Genomic DNA, 20,033 nt, shown 5'->3' on the forward strand with positions numbered 1-20,033 from the left:
CGTACGGAAGTCTTTCTCCATGGCCTCTCCAAACTCTTCCCACGCCCGAGTTTTTGCCTCGGCAACCAGCCGAGCCACCCGCCGCTTCGACTGCCAGTACACATCAGCTGCTTCTGGAGTCCCACAGGACAATAAAGCCCGGTAGGACTCCTTCTTCAACTTGACGGCTTCCCTCACCGCTCGTGTCCACCAGCGTGTTCGAGGGTAGCCGCCGCGACATGCACTGACATGTCGCGGCCACAGCTCAGACTAGCCGCCTCAACAATAGAGGCGCGCAACACGGTCCACTCGGACTCATTGTCCCCCGCCTCCCTCGGGACGTGTTCAAAGCTCTTCCGGAGGTGGGAGTTAAAGCTCCGTCTAGTGGGGGACTCTGCCAGACGTTCCCAGCAAACCCTCACAGTACGTTTGGGCCTGCCAGGTCTGACCGGCTTCCTCCCCCACCATCGGAGCCAACTCAACACCAGGTAGTGGTCGGTGGAGAGCTCCGCCCCTCTCTTCACCCGAGTGTCCAAGACATGCGGCCGCAGGTCAGATGAAATGACAACAAAGTCGATCATCGAACTGCGGCCTAGGGTGTCCTGGTGCCAAGAGCACATGTGGACACTCTCATGCTTGAACATGGTGTTCGTGATGGACAATCCGTGACAAGCACAGAAGTCCAGCAACAGAATACCACTCGAGTTCAGATCAGGTGGGCCATTCCTCCCAACCACGCCTCTCCAGGTCTCACTGTCATTGCCCACGTGAGCATTGAAGTCCCCCAGCAAAACGAGGGAGTCCCCAGGAGGGGCACTCTCCAGTACCCCTTCCAAGGACTCCATAAAGGGTGGGTAATCTGAACTGCTGTTTAAAACAAAAAGAAACAATTTGTAAAAATTCTCAAACAGCAGCTAGTGACATGCAGATCGATCGCAAAGAGGAAAGCATCAAAAAGCACAGTAAATATGGTCTTTCACAGATGAACCATCAGCTCACAAACTGTACATAATGGCAACTGTATGTAATGGCAGCCTGTAGACATAGCTGTACATTTAATATGTAAGTGACAAAGTGCAATTGTTTGTAGTAAGCTGTGTTTCAGCTCAACTTCAACTAAAACATAGATGCAAGATCAAGCGGTATGGGTGCTCTCTGCGCAGAAAGAGCAGATTTAGGAAATACACAAAATGTAAAAGAATGACAGGGATAAAACAGGGTTTAAGCAAATAAATGCAGCAAATACATTACAGCTGAACACACTTTTTGGTTTAAAGAGCCCTTCTTTAGAAGTCACTATGCAAGCGGACACATAAACTCCTAATTAAAGGTCAAAACAACAAGCATGTGATACATTCTCCAATATCCACTTGGTAATGAAGTGGAGGACGTGGTCCAGATGGGAGAACATAAAGGGCAACACTGAATGTTTGAAGGAACTGGCCCGGAAAGAGAAATGTCGCTGTTGGCGGCATGAGCTTTAGCCTGATGCTGAGATGCTTGAAGTCTGTACAGGGAAATAAAAATAATATCCAAACTATGTTGATGGGATCAGGATCTTTTGTTCCTGATACCAATCAGTCATTTAAAAAAAATTATAATTGCTGATGGAGTCCCCAATCCTTGAATAAAATCCAGGACATGTACATGGTTAAAAACTCAGCAGCGTTAAAGAGTGAAATAACACTACATTTAATCTGCATTACAAGGTCCCATCCACAATGAAATTGTGTTTTTAGTATTGTGGCTAGGGCATCACAGAATGCCTTCTGGGCGTTTGTACATGTGATCAAGTAGTTTGACTTGAAGAAAGGAATTTATACGTTTTTCTTTCTGGCCTGATTGCCCCTGCAACCTGATCTCGTATAAGCAGGAGAGGAGGACTTGATTGACGGACGGCATCTCCTAGCAGGGGCCTCACCTTAGATGGAGCCAGCTTCATCATGTCTGACTCGAGGCAGGTCACATGACACATGAGACGCTGCAGTGGCCATGACAGTTTTCCTTTGACAATAAATATTAAACTGAAAATACATTTTACAGAATACCCAGATTGGTTAGTTTAACAAAAACAATGACTATAGCCTGTAGCAAAGCTTTAAAAGGCTTCCAAACTAAAAAAGGTAATTTTTTTTAATTGTCTGCGCAAATTGCAGCTGCTTATCTCGATGGAGTGCAGGAGTTGATTTTAGTTTGTGACCCTGTAAGCTCTAGTTACCCGATCGGGACTTTGGGCTGATGCTAAGGATTGGATCATGACATTCCTACTGTACAGCTGAGCCAGCGGAGCCAACTGCCCTGAATAACCAGCAGTGAGTGTCACGCTTTGTGATCCCAGAGTGTTGGTTAATCACCTTGACTTGATCCCTCAGGAATAGTTTAGTACATCTTTTCAAAGGTCAGCCAAGCAGTTCAGTAAGGGTCTGTGTGAACGTTACCAGTGGCAGTAAATGTTTAACCTGACAACAGCCAGATGCATGTCTCGCTCCGCCTAGCTCCACTCACATACATCTGGGACACCGCCATAGGAATTGCCTTTATTGAAGGCTGGGCCTTATCAAAACTTCTTGCATATGATTGGATAAGCCACTTGTCTGTCATCTTTATCAACGTGCTATTTCAACCACTCACACCGAAGCTAACCCGTGCCACTGATGAGAGCGACGCAGGAAAAAAAACAGTGAGCTGACAGGAAGAGGGGGAAAGACAGGCGGCAAAGTGCCGCGGGTCGGAGTCGGTCCCGGGCCGACCGCGTTAAGGACTAAAGGCCTCCTAATATGGTTCGCCCTAACCGCTAACCCCACAGGTGCCGCGTCCGCGTCTGCAGGACAACAAAACTTGCCAAATCCGGTCGGGAGAAGGGCGAAAACATCGTTTCCACCAACATAAGCCTTCAGAGGCGTTCTCTGATGTTCTTTTAATTAAACAATATTAGGTAGATTGGACAACACGGAAGAAATAGCAGCATCAATGTTAACGCTTGCTTCCTCGACGAGCCGCCATTGCTATCAAAACAGTCTCACGTCATGGTCGCGTCTCCACTACGTCACATCTATTAAATGCCAGCCCTGCGTCCTGATTGGCCAGACCATAAAATTGGTTGGAGAAATCACTTTCAATGGGCGATGTCCCAGATGTATGTGAGTGGAGCTGGGCGGAGCGAGACATGCATCTGGCTGTTGTCAGGTTAGTAAATGTTAGGGGAAGGTAAAGGTCATATTTTCATTTTTGAAATTGGCAAGGCAATGTAATTGTTCTCTTCTCTATCTCAGAATTGTATGGTGATGCACATAAAGAAAAGAAAAAAAAAGATAATCTGCTGGGGCACTTCTGTCATTCGCATACAGACTTTATAAAAAGAAGGTGACTTGCTTCCCTTTTGTAGCGAATGCCTCAGAGGAACGCTGCCCTAAAACAATGTAGTAAGTTCTAAAAAGAAATGTAAAACGGCCTCCACTAGAAAGTCCACAGAAGAAAAAAAATATCCTGAGCAAAAACACAAAGAAATGTCCATATGTATAACATATTTACAGTTCCGACACTGCAGTAGTTCCAATATTCGTATTCATGCTGGAGACAGAACACCGAACAATGTGCCTCCAACCCGTGCATTGCAAAAAAAAAGAAAGAAAAAAAGGGAGTGCCTTGTTCCCTCTACTTTTGTATCAGCCATCAAGAATTATGCATTTGAAAATGTTACTTTTGTTATTTACACAAAAGCATGACATTAAGGGAGAGAACTGGTGTTTGAGAGCAGAAATAATAACAGAGTAAAAACAGATGACTGAAGTAACCTGCTAACGCGAGTAATTTCAGGTCATACAACAGTCCCATTTAATGTGTGCATGCAAGCCAACGTCCCTTCTGCTTGGTGTTTTTCACAGAGCTTGCCTGCTAAGGTCCATGAAAGCAGCATGAAACCTTTTGATCCTGCTTCTTTGTGAACGTCACAGATGGCACCAGGGTAAGAGAAAGGGCTGCAACAGTAATACAGGATCAGCCCGAAGATACCTTTAATATATAAAAAAGACTGATCTAGGATCAGCAGTCAGAAGCCCTGTAAGTTCACTGAAGAGACGATCCAGTGTCATTAACATGCTGAAGTCAGTGAGGAAAGTTATGAACAGATTCACACGCGTCTGGCAATGAGGACTTGTAAAACAGCATGCACGGACATAAAAAGGAAAGAATTTGTCTTTCGCTTCAGTGTGTAAACCAGTCGGACAACCTTGTCTTTTCCTGCAACATTAAACAGAACAAGTAACAACCCAGAAAATTGCGCTCACCAAATCACTGGTACCAGTCTCATCACTTAGCTGTTGAGCTCAGAAACCCAGAAAAAACAGCAGAAAGGAAAGAGTTTGTTTAAAGCCAACAAGAAGCTGGCGGCTGAGTAAGCTTTAGCATCCGCGAGCAATATTTCGCATTTAAAGATTTGTTTATGTACAAAACAGCCTTTTCACTGTGGCACTGATTTGAACTGGCCGCTGGCTGAAGGCATGAGTGCACAGTGTTTTAAGCAAAAAGAGCGTGAAGCGACGAAGCTCCCTTTCCCATCGGGGCCCCCTTAAACCTCAAAAGAAAGGCTCGTTTTCGTGCAGGTCTTCCAGCTCTCCTTCTCTGGGTCCATCCCCCGCGCTGCTCTTTCTAAACAAAGAACGGGAGATAAAGAGAATATGAGCAGGAGCTGTGCCACTGATCTGGAGCGTTGGAGAGCTGCAGAGAGAGCAGAGGCCTAAATGGCCTCTGAAGACTCAGTGAACGGCAGAGAGGGACAGAGAAGCAGGTGAAGCAGAATGATGGAGGCGCCATGCATGAAAGGAGCTACCATAGAGCCGCAGCAGGGAGTATCTCTGAGGAGACGGCTGGGAAGAAGCAACTGCAGCACCTCTCATGATGGAGGTAAAGTGCGTTGAAAAATAATTCAAATCCCTTGAAAGTTTGTCACATTATGTCACATTACAACCAAAGGCATCCGTTTTTGTGTGATGGACCTAAACAAAGCAGCGCATAATCATCACGTATCAGGAAACTGATATGTTTTCAACATTTGTTGTAGAAGAAAATCTGAAAAGTGCGGCATGAACTAGCTCCCTTCCCCTCACGCAAAACAAAATCCAGCGTGACAGATTGGCTTCAGAAGTCTCCTGAATGGTAAATGGTAAAAAAAAACAACAACAAACTTCACAACACTTCACAACAACACTTCACGTGTCTACCACTGTGTGCTGGTCTATCGCCCAAAATCCAGTTACCTTTGCAGCTGTAATGTGACAAAATGTGGTAAAAGGTGCAAGAGGAAGAAACACTTCTGCAGTTTCTGTAAGCGAGAACTGAGCAGGGGTGATAATGCGCTGGTAGATGGGCCACAAGGGGTTACCTGCGTGAGGGGTGCAGTTTTAAAGAGGGACGGAAGGGCCACGAGTCCCTGCGGTAAAGTGGGAGACAAGATGGACAGGTCACAGATGAGTGGGCGGAGACATGCCGACAGGTGAGGAGGCCCCACCTCCCGACATGTTGGATTAAACAACCGACATGACATTTAAAACGCTTCAAACTTGATGCCACTCTAAACGACCATGCTCTAAACGACCATCCAGAGCACCTGAAATGTGACTCAGCCTGTTGCTGTGCTCCTCACTTATTTAATGGAAATTTTGATTTTAAATGTAACTAAATCAACTCTCTAAAGGTTCCATCACAACTTTAAACATCTGGTGTTTTAGTTAATGCTTGCGTAATGTAAAGCATGACAGCAGCACTTCAGAGGTAACCTGACCCTAGCCAGATTGATATTACCCTGCCTAGCTCCGCCTAGCTTCACTCACATCCATCTGGGACTTCTCCCATAGAGAGTTATTTCTCCAACCAATTTTATTGTCCAGCCAATCAGGATGCGGGCTGGAGTTTCATAGATGTGACGTAGTGGAGAAGCAACCGTGAGACGGATTTGGACAATGGTCGCATCGAGTAAGCAAGCGTTAACATTGATGCTGCTATTTCTTCCGTGTTGTCCAATCTACCTTATATTGTTTCATTAAAAGAACATCAGAGAACGGCTCTGAAGGCTTTTGTTGGTGGAAACAATGTTTTCCCCCTTCTCCCGACCGGATTTGGCAAGTTTTGTTTTCCGGGGCGCGCTTGTAGCGGAGCGGTTAGCACAAACCATATTAGGCCTTTAGTCCTTGATGCGGTCGGCCCGGGATCAACTCCGACCCGCGGCGCTTTGCCGCCTGTCTTTTCCCCCCTCTTCCTGTCAGCTCACTGTCAATAAAATGCGTGCCACTAGAGCCGCAAAGACATTTAAAAAAAATAAAATAAAGTTTTGTTTTTTCCTGCGTCGCTCTCACAGCGTCCCGGGTTGGCTTCGGTGTGAGTGGTTGAAATAGCACGTCGATAAAGATGACAGACAAGTGGCTTATCCAATCATATGCAAGGATTTTTGATAAGGCCCAGCCAGGGTGCGATTTGCTGGGGGGGATTTCCCCCCCTCTGGTTGTGACGTCCCCCCCTCTGGTCATTCGTGTTTTATCCCTGGGGGGGATACATTCCTCCCCCTTCTGATCTGAATAAGTAATATTATCAGGGGTTTAATGTTCTCCGTCGCTGTGAGGGACTTTCGTCATTTGGAAAATGAGCGCAAAATGTTCCGTGTAGACTTTTTATTCAAGATTTTAAACAGAAGCTGCGCTTAACCAATGAATTCTGGCAGAGCTAGGACATTAGCCAATCAGAAGGAGAGTAGGGAGGGTCTTTGCAAAGCGGAAATCTACCAGTCTGTGGTTTATCGGTGTTCAATCATTTTAACTTTTAAAAGAAAATCTCAAACTGACCACAGATGCATAAATGAAAGTCAAAGGTAGTCAAAGGTTTTCTTTGGATTTATGTAAACCAGCAGGTCAGAAAGTTCAGTGCATAAAACAGCTGACAACAACTTCCCTCGGTAAGTGTGTCTGTTGCTGTTATGTTTTATTTAAAACTGAAAGAGTAACGCTGTAGCTCGGCTAATTTAGCATGATGCGCTTTTTTTTTTAAGAAGAAGAAGGAGGGTCGGAATGTGAAATTATGTCCCGGTTTGACTGGGTCTGATTCGGAAAAAGTAAAAAAAATCTGAAATATTATTCCACCTGCACTTTTCTGTAACAAAGAAGGTCGTGGAGGGGCTGTTGACCATCTCCAGCAGTCAATGAGCGAGAGGTGGGGACACAAAGAATATAGGATTGATTTATATTGAATGTTACAGTAGAGTTAATGTACAGGTATGAAGAAGATGATGTAATGATGCAAGCTGCTGTCTTTTCAATTAGCTGCAGTTAATGGAGGGTTTTGAAATTGTAAAGTGGAAAGGTGAGTGGACTGTGGACCAGTTTGGCAAAAGTGCGAAGAAAGAACTTGCTTGATGCTGCAAATATGAAAGTTAACCAGGTGATGTTATGGATGTGGAAAGTGAAGGAGATTATGCAGAGGGCTGTCCTTGATGGTGCAAAGGCTCTGAAACTGGAAGGTGGGAGAGATACAGGAATTGTCAATGGAACTGTCAGATTTGGTTAAAGTGGACTTGTTACAATAAGCAAATGAGGTTACTAAGGTGGCATGACGTCCACGGCCCGGGAATATATGGGCTGACTAGAAAATGTTTTCAGTCAAATTGATTGTTTTTGCTTTAACCCCTGAATATGATGGATTTTTCAAAATTGATATTAATACATGTCTTGTGTCCTTCACATTTGTAAATTAATTTTGTTGTTTGTATTTAAAGAGTATTATTACATTTTCTGCTCAAAGCGGTTAAAGTAAATTAATACCCACTCCTGAGTCCCGACAGTAGATGGCGCAAGTTTAAAAACAAAAGTCTAACCTACTGGATCTAGCTAGCTACCTGAAAGAGCACCTGCTAGCTAACCATTATTAATACAACTTTGATTCATTAATACAATTTTGAAATTATCCCCCCCTCTGGTTTTTTTGCAAATCGCACACTGGGCCCAGCCTTCAAAAAAGGCAATTCTATGGATCAGTCCCAGATGGATGTGAGTGGAGCTAGGCAGAGCGAAATCCATATGGCTAGGGTCAGGTTACTTCAGAGGGCCTGCCACTGTACATTAACAACACGCAGGATTTTCTTTCTGTCTGCCAGCAGGGGGCAGAATTCTCTTAGTTTTTCCACTTGGTCTGTGAAAATAGCCTTCACCTTTACATAGCAGCTCTCTGTAGTGCAGGGCAAGCCTCAGCCCAGATAGGGAAGAATTCCTCAAATGCACCCGTCACAGTTGGAGACTGTAGCAGGCTGCTGAGGTTCATCTTCCAGATAAATAAGCTGGACACCTTTACACGGACCGCTGTTCCAGGGGCGCTCTCAGCACGACGATGGGCAGCAACGGATGCCCCAGTTTGCTGCGGCTGTGTATGTGGAAACTGCATGATGGGATGAGGCAATCGGCCGTTTCCCTGCGCGACGCGTTCTGCTCATGGAGCAGGAAATCAAACCTCAGCGTCATACACTACCCTTTCTGCATCCTCTAGTGTCACTCTGAATCCTCCTGGCAATAAAAGCTGGAGGTAATTTTCACTTAAAAAAAAAATACTACTTACAAAAGCTGTAAGCTCTACTGCATACAATGTAAAAATTAAATTATGGTGCTATGGCAACACAAAGCAGTGCAAGGTAACCTGAGAGTGCGGGAAAAGGAGACAGGTGAATGTTAGAATGTCAGACTACAACGGAAATAGGACCGGGATAGTGTTGGTTTATCCTCAAGGAGGTGATATGAAAGTATTAAATATGTAAGAGCGCTGATGGGACTTGCTGGCTGGACTGTGTGTTCTTACATGAGCAGGCTGCCAGGTGCAGACATGGATCTCTCCTCTCGCCTGCTCGGGCACTCAAAGGGGTTACTGAACGAGCGCTTCCTCAGCATCGCTTTCACCAAGATCTGAAACAAACACAACACAATAAGGTGCAAATGCTCCACTTTCCTTTGAGGCGTACAGCTCTGCTCAGTTAAGGTGTAACAGAAGAAAACAATCTGAATGATATAGTTATTGAGGAAAAAAACAGGAAGTTAGGAATTAATTTATTAAAAATGTCCAATATCTTTAAAAAAAAGAAATAAAATGTGTAAGTTGGAGATAGTGGATAAAAAAAGTATATATGTACTTATAGACATATGATCTTCATTCAAAAGCCCCAGCAAGCTGTTAAATCCCTCTCAACAATGCAAGTGTCTCACTTTAAAGCTGCATTGTACACAGGTATAGGACACAGGTGTACATGATTCATGCTAAATAGTAAACAGTAAGCTCACACAGGATGTATAAACTCACACACAGTATAGGCATGTATACTATGCCTGTCCATAATGCACAGTGGAGGTTGTATTCACGCTAAAGCTGTGGAAATGCCTGGCAAATGGTTCTGAACTGATGCAATCTGCCTGCATTTAAATGAGTTGTTATGCATTCATCCAGTTATAAATATGCCCATACTTAAGATTCAGAACTGTCACCATTGCATATAGAGCCTTATACTAAAAGACCAGTGCTGTGTGCAACACGCAGGCTGTGTGAAATAAATACTGACTGCAGAAAGTGTGTGTTTTTGACGATATTTAAAGTTGTGTAGGCGATGGTTAGAGTAGGGATGCCAGAGAAGGGTAAGATTAATACTCTCCCATGCTCGCTGAAAACATCTGCATCATTTATGAATCTAGAAGAACCACCCTGAATGTGATTCCTCTCTTTACCTCTTTGATCCTATCTGCACCTGCTATGACAACTGCAACCTGATGCAGAGACAGGTAGAACTCCATCTGTTGGACTGATGGGAGTGTTTCCATCTTCATATACACGGTGCAATGTGCTCAGTGAATAATACACCGGAAACGTTCATTTATTTCCACAACAGACAACTAACAGGAGAGTGACACCAGCAAATGCAGTTTTCAAAATTCTGCATCATGAAAATGTTCTATTTTGTACTATTCTGTGCAAATACAGAATACTAAAAAATTATTTGCACAATTCTGTATTAGCATAGTTCTTTTTCCAGTATCCTTGCCCAGATTTTCAAAGCCACTGGTGAACCAGGCCATTTAATGCTGCTGCTCTTTGTTGCATTCTGGTATGTGCGACTGTGCTGCTACAAGTGTCAAATCCATGAATGGGGTTTAAATAATTGAAGGTCGCGCTGCATGTCTTACCACAGCAGAAAGGCTGGGGACGAACTTCACAGAGTTCTGGATGTCCTCCTCCGTCACCTCCACCATGGAGCAGTGCTCCTCCTCCAAAGGCAGCGGGTCCGTGCCTCCCTGGGTCACCCATTCGTCCATCTGCGCACACAGTCATTAGATCTTAATTCTTAGCTGTCAGGGCTATCGGATGTTTCTTGACGAAAGTACCTAAGAGATAGGTTGCAGACTTTTTAACTATTCTAAAATACTTCACTGCATTTTAAAACTTTGTTTTTTATTTGCATTTTCCACCAGACAGGTAGTCATTATTAATGATTAGGGTAATAAAAAGAATGAATCCAAAGGTTGAAAACGTGCTCATGAGAGACATAGCATCACTGACAGTAGCTATGTGAGAGAGATTGTAGACACGTTCATTCATCCTGTAACTCAGATGACGGACTACATATTTTGCAGTGCCTTGAAGAAGTTAGAATATCCCTTGAACTCATTGAGATTGTGTTACATTACACCCACAAATTGTTTTATTGGGATTTTATATGCAAGAACAACACAAACTGCTGCATAATTCTGAAGTAAAATGAAAACCATACACAATTTTCCAAATGTTTTCTAAATTAAAATCAGACAACTGTTTCCTCTTTCGCCCTACGATTACAATAAACCTAGAGAATCCAACCATGTTTAACACCATCTCAGTATAAATCCAGCTCTTCTCTGAAGCCCTCAATGGTTTGTTAAAGAACATCGGTGCACAAACAGCACCATGAAGACCCAGGAGCACAGCAGACGGGTCAGGGCTGGAGTCGTGGACTTGTTTAAATCAGGGTGTGTTTATAGAGACAATACTCCAAGCTTAGGACATTCCACTCTTTAATACGTCATACAAAAATGACAAGTAAAGGGCAACTTTCACACCTACCCAGACCCGGCTGTCCACCTAAACCGACAGACCTGGACATCAGAGAAGCACCCAACGGAGCCATGGTAACTCTGGGGGAGCTTCTGAGATACACAGCTCTGCTAACAGGACGATTACAAGTCAGGCGTTCCACAAACTTGGCTTTTGTGAAAGCATGGCAAGAATAAGGCCTAAACTAAAGGAAAACAAATAGAAAGTTCTGTTCACAATTTGTCACAAGCCATATAAAAGACACAGCAAACCTGTGGAAGAAGGAGCTCTGATCACACCACATCTAGGTGTGGTGTTAAACTAAACTTCTACATCACCCTGACACATTATTTCCATACAGAACTACAGCTGTGGCAGCATCATGCTGAGGGGATGCCTCTCTTCAGCAAGATCATATAAATTGGTCAGATGGATCCAAATACAAGGCAACACTAAAGGCAATCCAGAGGCTGCATAACTAAACTTTCTGGCAGGATAATGACCTAAACATCCAGCCAGAGATTTAATGTAACGGTTTCAGTCATAGCAATATTCATCTGTCAGGGCTTAAAAACTCATGTGCACAGATGTCTAGCAAGGCAACATAACAAAAAAACACATTTTGCAAGACATCTTTGGAGGCCATCTGAGGTAGAAACCAGGTGCAGGCTGTCGGCTCTTTAGTTTCTCTGCAAGGAGTGCTCGGTTGTGGCTGGCCAGCTTCAAAACACAGAAAATGCCAAAGGGAGAAAGCATTGTGCCTCAGTGCTATACTGCCCCTCATCCCATTGTTCTCTGACGTGCGTGTGCTAGAACGCACAAGGGCACACGCGATGTCTAACAGGCGCATTATCTCCCTTTCCATTAACACAAACAGTGTCTCTGGTGAGAAAATGACTCAGTGTCGCCTGATTGGATAGTGTCATGGAAACATGGCTCCATCCGTGACTGGCCCTGAACCTTCCCTGCCCCCTGAATGCAGACTGACTCAGCTTTTTGCATATCTTTACATCGGTTGTGCTCTGTACCTTGATCTCGGGAATGGTGATCCTGGTTTCTGGGTTCTTATCCAACATCCGTAATATTAGAGTCTGGAGCCCTTCATCGATTTTTGCCCTGCAAAAGAAAACAAGACGGTGACCATGTCAGCAAGGTTTGTGTACATCACTAAAGTCATCCACACGCGATGAAATGACAGACACCAAGGTCAGTGTATAATAGCTCCAGGTATCTTCAGGATATTATGATTGAATTATTAACAGTGCATTAGGTAGCCATAATAAAGACCCACGCTTATTTAAAATAGACTAGAAGCTGCCCTTTATCAACCAGGACTTAGCAGCCTTGTTAGCCCTTCAAAATAAGGCTCCAGATAAAAATTAAATTAAAACCGCAAGCGGTGATGATCGGCCCTCGCAGCCAAGCACCGCTCTGGCCTATTGGCCACCGCGGGGGTTCACGCACCGCCGGTCGCCAGCCAACGCAGAAGTTGTCACGCATTTTTCCCGCCCGTCCACCGGGCGATTCACACGAACGTGTTGGGCAGCACTCCCCCACGACTCACAAAAAATCTGGTGAAGATCGGTCGATGCAGCGAGGAGATACAGCCGTTGAATAATGAAAATGCATTGAGCCACCGGACCGGACTAAAGCGTTCAGCGGGCCGGATTCGGCCGTACGTTTGACACCCCTGGTTTAAACATTAGTATACCAATTTAATCAAAGGTATCTTACTAGCTGGTAATCCAGCTTCATGTCAAAAGTTAACAAAACCTTTTTAGTTCTTTAAAGTTAATTGTTATTTCATGTGTTTAAGGGTTTCGTTTCTTGCATTAAGACAGCTTTTACGAACGTTTGACAGTTAAATTGGTGGATAAACACCCAAAAGAAATACTGTAACAGTAACACTTTATCAATTGGAAATATTGCTAAAGTACTACTTTAGCAATATTCCACATGTGGTCTCTGGTAATAAAGTCAAAAATCTTGGTGCTATTTTTGACCAAGACAGGTCATTGAAATCGCATATTAAAAAGGTTTCCAGAGTTTCCTATTGTCACCTTCTAAATTAGAAACATTCTGTCCAGGAGCAATGCTCAAAAACTAGTCTATGCATTTGTTACTTGAAGGCTGGACTATTGTAATTCTTTACTACTATAAGGATGTCCACAAAATGCAGTTTAAAGTCTTCAACTGATCCAAAATGCTGCAGAAGGAGTTCTGATGAAAATCAACAAGAGGGATCATATTTCTCCAATTTTAGCCTTCCTTCACTGGCTTACTGTTAAATCAAAAATAGAATTTAAAATTCTTCTACTAACGCATAAAGCCCTTAATAATCAAGCTCCATCATATATCAGAGCTCTGATTACCCCTCATGTTCCTAACAGAGCACTTTGCTCTCAGACTGCAGGTCTGCTGGTGGTTACTAGAGTCTCTAAAAGTAGAATGGGAGGCAGATCCTTTAGCTATCAGGCTCCTCTTCTGTAGAACCAACTCCCAGTTTTGGTCCGTAATGGAGACACCCCGTCTACTTTTAGGACTAAGCTTAAAACTTTCCTTTTTGACAAAGCTTATAGTTAGAGAGGCTCATGTTACCCTGAGCTACCTCTATAGTTATAATATTAATTGAACTTCATTGAACTTTATTGATCTCACAATGGAGAAATTCACTTCTGTATTTTAACCCATCCCCTTGGGAAGCAGTGGGCTGCCACTGTGCGGCGCCTGGGGAGCAATCGGGGGTTAGGGGTCTTGCTCAGGGACCCAGAGTGGCAGTCTGTGGTAGTTGAACTCAGAACATCTGGGACCCAAGCTCAATGCTCTAAACAGCTGCGTTGTGTCTCTTCTCTGTCTTTTGTAACCCCAAGTCGATCGAGGCAGATGACCGTTCATACTGAGCCCGGTTCTGCTGGAGGTTTTTCCTTCCCGTTAATGGGGAGTTTTTTTCCCCGCTGTCGCTTCATGCTTGCTCAGTATGAGGGATTGCTGCAAAGCCATGGACAATGCAGACGACTGCATTCTGTTAGCTGTGGCATCATCCAGGGAAGAAAGATCACCCGCTACTACCATCTAACGTAGAACAGATTACTGGATCAATGTCTGCTTTTGTGCTTTTTTGTCTCTCTTGTTGTGTCTCTGTTCTGTCTTCTGTAACCCCCAGTCGATCGAGGCAGATGACCGTTCATACTGATCCTTGGTTCTGCTGGAGGTTTTTCCTTCCCGTTAATGGGGAGATTTTTTCCCCCACTGCCGCTTCATGCTTGCTCAGTATGAGGGATTGCTGCAAAGCCATGGACAATGCAGACGACTCTTTCTGTGGCTCTATGCTTCTTCAGGAGAGAATGCTGCTTGTCAAGACTTTGATGCAATGAACTGGTTCCCTTATATAGGATTTTTTTGACCAATGTGTATAATCTGACCCAATCTGTATAATCTGACTGATTTTGACTTTGTAAAGCGCCTTGAGATGACATGTTTCATGAATTGGCGCTATATAAATAACATTGATTTGCATCATCTCTTTAGACCAAGTAAACTATCACATTTTATGAGACAGTTATCTCATTTTAAAGATATAATCATCTAACATTATTACTCTTAACAAGTTAAAGCTCCATAAAAATTTTAGACCAGGTTTTAGTTCCACTCTTTTATTATGCACATCTAGGCTACCTATAAATATAAAGTATGGCATGCCAAAAAACATTTTCAACAAAAGGCAATTTTAGTAATTGCCTTGCAATTTTATATCTAAGCATTGAAAATGATAATATTTCACCAATTTTCACAGCAAGATGGAAATAACGACTATCCAACATTTTAAGATTTTGTAAAAACTTTTTTCCTTTTTTACCTACCTTTTGAAATTAATACTTGTTTCTACTTCTCCAAAATTATACTTCAAGAAAACTATTGTGCTGTCCTGGGGCCATATGCAGCTAGACACCTAGGACAAAAGTTCCCCACACAAAGCTTCCTTTTCTTGTGTTCTCTGAATAACCTTTATTCACAAATCTGGCTTTAAACATTCTTTTTGTAAAAAGACGAATATTTTCCAAGGCAGAAGCGTGTAGAACAAATTCAACTTCAACATTAGCAGTTTCCCTACCTTCATTGCTGAAAAGTAGCTTTTACCGGAGCAAAATACGTTAAAGATCTTTTTTTTAAGGTGAGAGCACTCACAATCTCACGTAATTCACATAGAGATCTAACAAAGTTGTGATGTCTCACTCTGATTAAATATGAACCCAAAACGTTTCTAACTGTTTTTACCATGGATTTCCTCTGACTAAGAATTAATTAATATCTTATTTATGTAATGCATTCACAACATGAATTCCTTGCTGTCTTAACAAAAGGCAGAACAACTATAACGTTACTTTCTATAATTATTACTGGTTCTGCTGAGATGTCAAATTCTGGAGAGTGCTTAGACACCCTGACACACAAATATGGATTAACTTCATTTCATGTGCACTCGTGAACTTGTTTTAGTTAATTTAGTTTTCTTGATGTACTGTAGAGCGTGATGAGGTCTGTTGTGGTATTGTGTGCACTGGATTGAGGGGACAGTTGGTGTTGTCTGTCAAACCCAATCTTCTTAAGCTGCAAATTCAGTAAAGTTACAAGATTTCTTGCAACCTCTCATATGGAACTAGTCTAAAAAATAAATTATGCATTTTATTGTAAATATAAAATACTTAAAAACAAGATAAACATAGAGTATACAAATGTTTACAAATAATTATAAACATTGTTTTGCTTTGAGTCAAGCTCTAGAAAAATATTTTACAATTCTTTTTAAACCTTTATTGTGCTCCGCTCCGGCCTATTGGCCACCACAGGGGTTCGCGCACCCACCGGGCAATACACACGAAGGCATTGGGCAGCGTTCCCCCACGACTCGCAAAAAATCTGGTGCAGATCAGTTGATGCAGCGATTCATTTGGCCACCGGAGGCAGTAGCGACCCACCAGCTCAAAATCTATGTATTGACATCTTAAAAATGGTCTTATAGCTTAAAAGATCATCCTGTTTTGGTTGATTTTGTAGACGAATAGAAGAGATGTTCTCAAAGCATTAAATAAACCTTTTGACTTTTAAAAATGTTGTCCTTTTAAGGTAATTTTAAGTTACTTTTCATTAAATTTGTCAATATCCTAGGGAAGTCTGGACATATGGCAGCGGCGTTTGAGGTGACTTCCCCACGCCCCCCTGCTCCATCGAATCCAGTTGGGCTTTCAATCCACAACACACCAACATGTCTTCTGTCACTGGACACAGTTTCATGTTGATTAGCTCAGAGGGGTAACATAGCGACTGTTTACAACAAAACCCAACACTTCCTGTTGTCAGGGGGCGTGGCCTAAGCAATGTCATCATTTGACCATTGGATATTATAGGAGACCTGATGGTGATCAATTACTGAAAGTTTGGTGGCTCTGTGAGTTTTTGTGTATGAAATATAACATTTTTGTGTTTCATGGCGAGAAGGTGAACTTTGACCCCTGCTAACCCCCCTTCACCATGCTCACCGTTTTGATAACTTTTAATTGGCCATGCCTTATGATCAGACTGCCCGAGTTTAAAGCCGCTTACTCAAAATCTCTAGGAGGAGTTCCATCAAATACCAATGCTATAAACGTCAACAATTGGGTCAAAATCTGACCTTCAATCTAAAATGGCCAACTTCCTGTGATACTTGCACTATGACATTAATTAGGCGCCCGCCTATGCATTGAAAATGCATGGCGGAGGCCTTAAACTTCGCACCTAATAAGGGTTTCTTTATTAGGCGCCTGCCTTGCATTGGCAATGAGAAGGCAGTGCTGTGCTAATAGGCCCTGCCCATGCCAATGCATGGGCAGGGCCTATTACTATTCACCTCTAAACGGCTTATTTATTAGGCGCCTGCCATAGAAAATGCATTGCATGCGCTGCCCAATGCCTTCGTGTGTATTGCCCGGTGGGTGCGCGAACCCCTGCGGTGGCCAATAGGCCGGAGCGGAGCACAATTAAGATTTAAAAAGAATTGTAAAATATTTGCATGGAGGCACCTATTACTATGCACCTAAAAACGTTTTCGAAAATTAATGCGTCCCAAACCGTAGCGTGCACCCCAACGATATAGGTATCAAAATGTGCAACTCGGTCGGGAATGGTGTGCTATTACTTTTATTGGGGTTTTAAGTTACCATGGCAACACAATTAACGAAAAACCACTTCCATAGGAAATGAATGGCGTCAGGTACAGAGGAAGCCTCGAAAAAGCCTCAACATGACCATTTTCAACGCTGTACTGTGTCGCCATGCTTTCACCTACGAACACCGTTTAACTTCCAGTTTGTAGATATATCTGTGAACTACTCAGAAGTGAAAACGGGATGTGGATATCTTTTATCGTCTCCTCAAAGCTCATGTCCAAATATCAGCAAAATCATTGTTTATAATGAAAGTCAATGACGGAATTTTCCAACCGCCAGAGTGGCCCACTCCAAACTCCGAACAACTTGAGCTTACTCGCTCAATTTTCACTCTACGTAGACAAATTATACATCAAAACATAGGTATTTTTGTCAGGATTCAGGAAATTTAACCCTCGTTGGTGTAGGATTTATAGATTTTTCGCAAATCACCTCAGACCAGCAAAATCCCCAAATGCTCCCCATTCATTTCCTATGGAGCGCTTTTAAAAAATGACACCTGAAAATCCAAAACATCACATGTTTTCGCATCGTCGCTACTCCTAAACCGTTTGATGTACAGGCATGAGACTTCCACGCATGAATGTCCCGACCCTTCTGATAACTGTTACGGTTTTTCTGCAGGAACAATTTGTTCGTGAGTAGCGAATGTGCAAAATCGTAAAAAAAAAACGCTTTGGAGCTTCATTCTTCCACATCATCCACTTCTTTATATCGTCGCTGTGCCTACACCGATTTTTTTACAAACATAAAAATTAGCTCCATAGTCCTCAAAAGCCTGCTGATACTCACAGTGAAAGAATTATTTTGATATCTCTTATACTTTTTCAGCTACAGCGATCTGTTCGGGACCGTCTTTAGAGGATTTGTGAAATTCCATAAAAATCCCCTTTATATCATAATTTTTTACGCCTATATTAAAATATTTCCAGCAAAAACCGATAGTTTGTCTTGTTCTCCTATCCGTTACGGAATAAACGCTGAAAAAAATTACCTCTCTACCATTTACTCTTCCGGTGAAATCGAGTGTTGTTCGAGGCAATGTTCTCCATTCTATTTCAATGGGACATCGTCTGAGCAAAGTGTCTGCACTTGAGTAGACGGGCCAGCTGCAGGCGTGAGTGAGTTTCCATGACGACGGAACTCTGAGGGCCAGAGGGAGAGGCTCCATTGACATAGAATGGCAACTTTCGACGCTCACTGCAGTTGCTGTGATTAATGTAGAAATCTGAAAATTAGCACAGTAACTTCCTCTTGACATTTTAAAATTTTCAAGTGACTTTCAGCCATGTGTCACTTTTTTGACCCATTTTGGATTGCACATGCTTTCCTATTGGGCCTTTGCTTCCAACAGGACCTGGCATGATGCCCAGACACGACCCAATTGGCCAATACAGCACCACCCACCTGTGGGAAATGGCGCTACAGACCATTTTGGTCAAATGTTGAGTTCTGGGCCCAGATGTGGTGAGGCTGAGTTGCTAAAGGAGGCCAATGTGACCCATGAACTTTGGTCTCGTTTGGTGACATTAAGTAATGCATGCCCATATATGGCTATAGTATAGCTCAGATGGAAAGTGCAGGCTTTGCATGCAAGAGGTTGTGGGATCGATTCCCGGTGTGGGAGACTTGGAGTTTTGTATTATAATCCCCACAGTGTGTATTTAAAAACATGTGTGCTGATCCCATGAAGTAGATTTTTGTACCACCCGCCATTTTGAGTTATCATGGCAACGTTATAAACAACGTATTTTCTCCCTATTTGAGGCTCATCCCAGTACAGGATTTGGAACAAACTGAAAGAGTACACTCACCCGGTGATACTGAACACAACCACAGACATATATACGTAGACGCGTCATAGGGCGCAGGTTCGCACGTCAACGTCACCGCCATATTGTATGTGGCAGAAATAAGTTGAGTTCTGTTGTAGTGAACGTGGATCAGAGAAGATGCCTCATTCCTGTGCTGCATGGAAATGTATTCTGGCTGATTTCACTACTTGTATCTGCCTTCTATAAACTAAGGCTGCACCATGTTGCAAAACTGGACACACTAAAGCTTCAGAGTGGTAACACAGGCTATATATCGCTTCGAAGGGATTCTGGTCTACTATCCGGTGTCTCAGGAGGGGGAAGCAGTGCAGTATCAACACTGTTTACAGTGGGGGTGGTGTGCTGCTGACCTCGACTCCGGACGTTGTGTTTCAGTGGGCAGAATACTTCGAAGACCTCCTTAATCCCACCATAACACGTAGAAAGCTGAAATTTTTTACCTAGGTAGCTTTTTTAAAATTATGAAAAAAAGTCTATTGGGCGTATGCTCTAAAACCCACAGGAAGGGGTCAAAGGGTAAAATATTGGCGGTTTTTGCCTTGAACTTTAACGAACTAGTCCTAGGCATTTTAAGATATGACTTTCAAATTTTTTCAGCGTGCAGTTAAGACATTGAGTGTTAAAAGTTATCCAAGGTTTGAAGAAACATCAATATTTGCTTTCGCTGTCGCATTGCAAAAATCAAAGTTGTGCAAAACCATTAAAAACGCATAAAAACAGTAAGCCCCAAGTCATGCTTTGTCTGAGAATTATGAAACTCCTTAAGTGCATGTAACTTCACAGGTCCTACAAAAAAGCCTCCTGGTCCAATGGTATAAACCCTAAAGAAAGTCAATTAATCTTCATTAAAGATGTCATTTTTTTCATATTTTTGGCTGTCACATTTCATGAAACTACTCCTAAACCGTTACAGTTATGGCATTCAAAGTTA

At 42.9% G+C, this 20,033-nt stretch overlaps 1 protein-coding gene across 2 annotated transcripts in view; it reads right to left on the bottom strand.

Annotated features, from left to right (window-relative positions):
* Positions 1–3,835: 3,835 nt before the first annotated feature.
* The window catches only part of camkk1a (calcium/calmodulin-dependent protein kinase kinase 1, alpha a), a 143,918-nt gene continuing 127,720 nt past the window's right edge, over positions 3,836–20,033 (bottom strand). Inside the window, exons 13-17 of one of the 2 annotated variants that reach the window (XM_036129419.1) lie at positions 12,090–12,177; positions 10,179–10,307; positions 8,809–8,912; positions 5,360–5,407; positions 3,836–4,626 (exon numbers count right to left, since the gene is read on the bottom strand). In XM_036129419.1, coding sequence (XP_035985312.1) covers positions 4,554–4,626; positions 5,360–5,407; positions 8,809–8,912; positions 10,179–10,307; positions 12,090–12,177 — 442 coding nt within the window. In that variant the 3' untranslated portion in view covers positions 3,836–4,553. The remainder of the gene's footprint in view (positions 4,627–5,359; positions 5,408–8,808; positions 8,913–10,178; positions 10,308–12,089; positions 12,178–20,033) is intronic. The other variant, XM_036129420.1, reaches the window with a different exon arrangement.

This window comes from Fundulus heteroclitus, unplaced genomic scaffold (assembly GCF_011125445.2).
Source record: "Fundulus heteroclitus isolate FHET01 unplaced genomic scaffold, MU-UCD_Fhet_4.1 scaffold_167, whole genome shotgun sequence".
NCBI classification, from domain to species: domain Eukaryota; kingdom Metazoa; phylum Chordata; class Actinopteri; order Cyprinodontiformes; family Fundulidae; genus Fundulus; species Fundulus heteroclitus.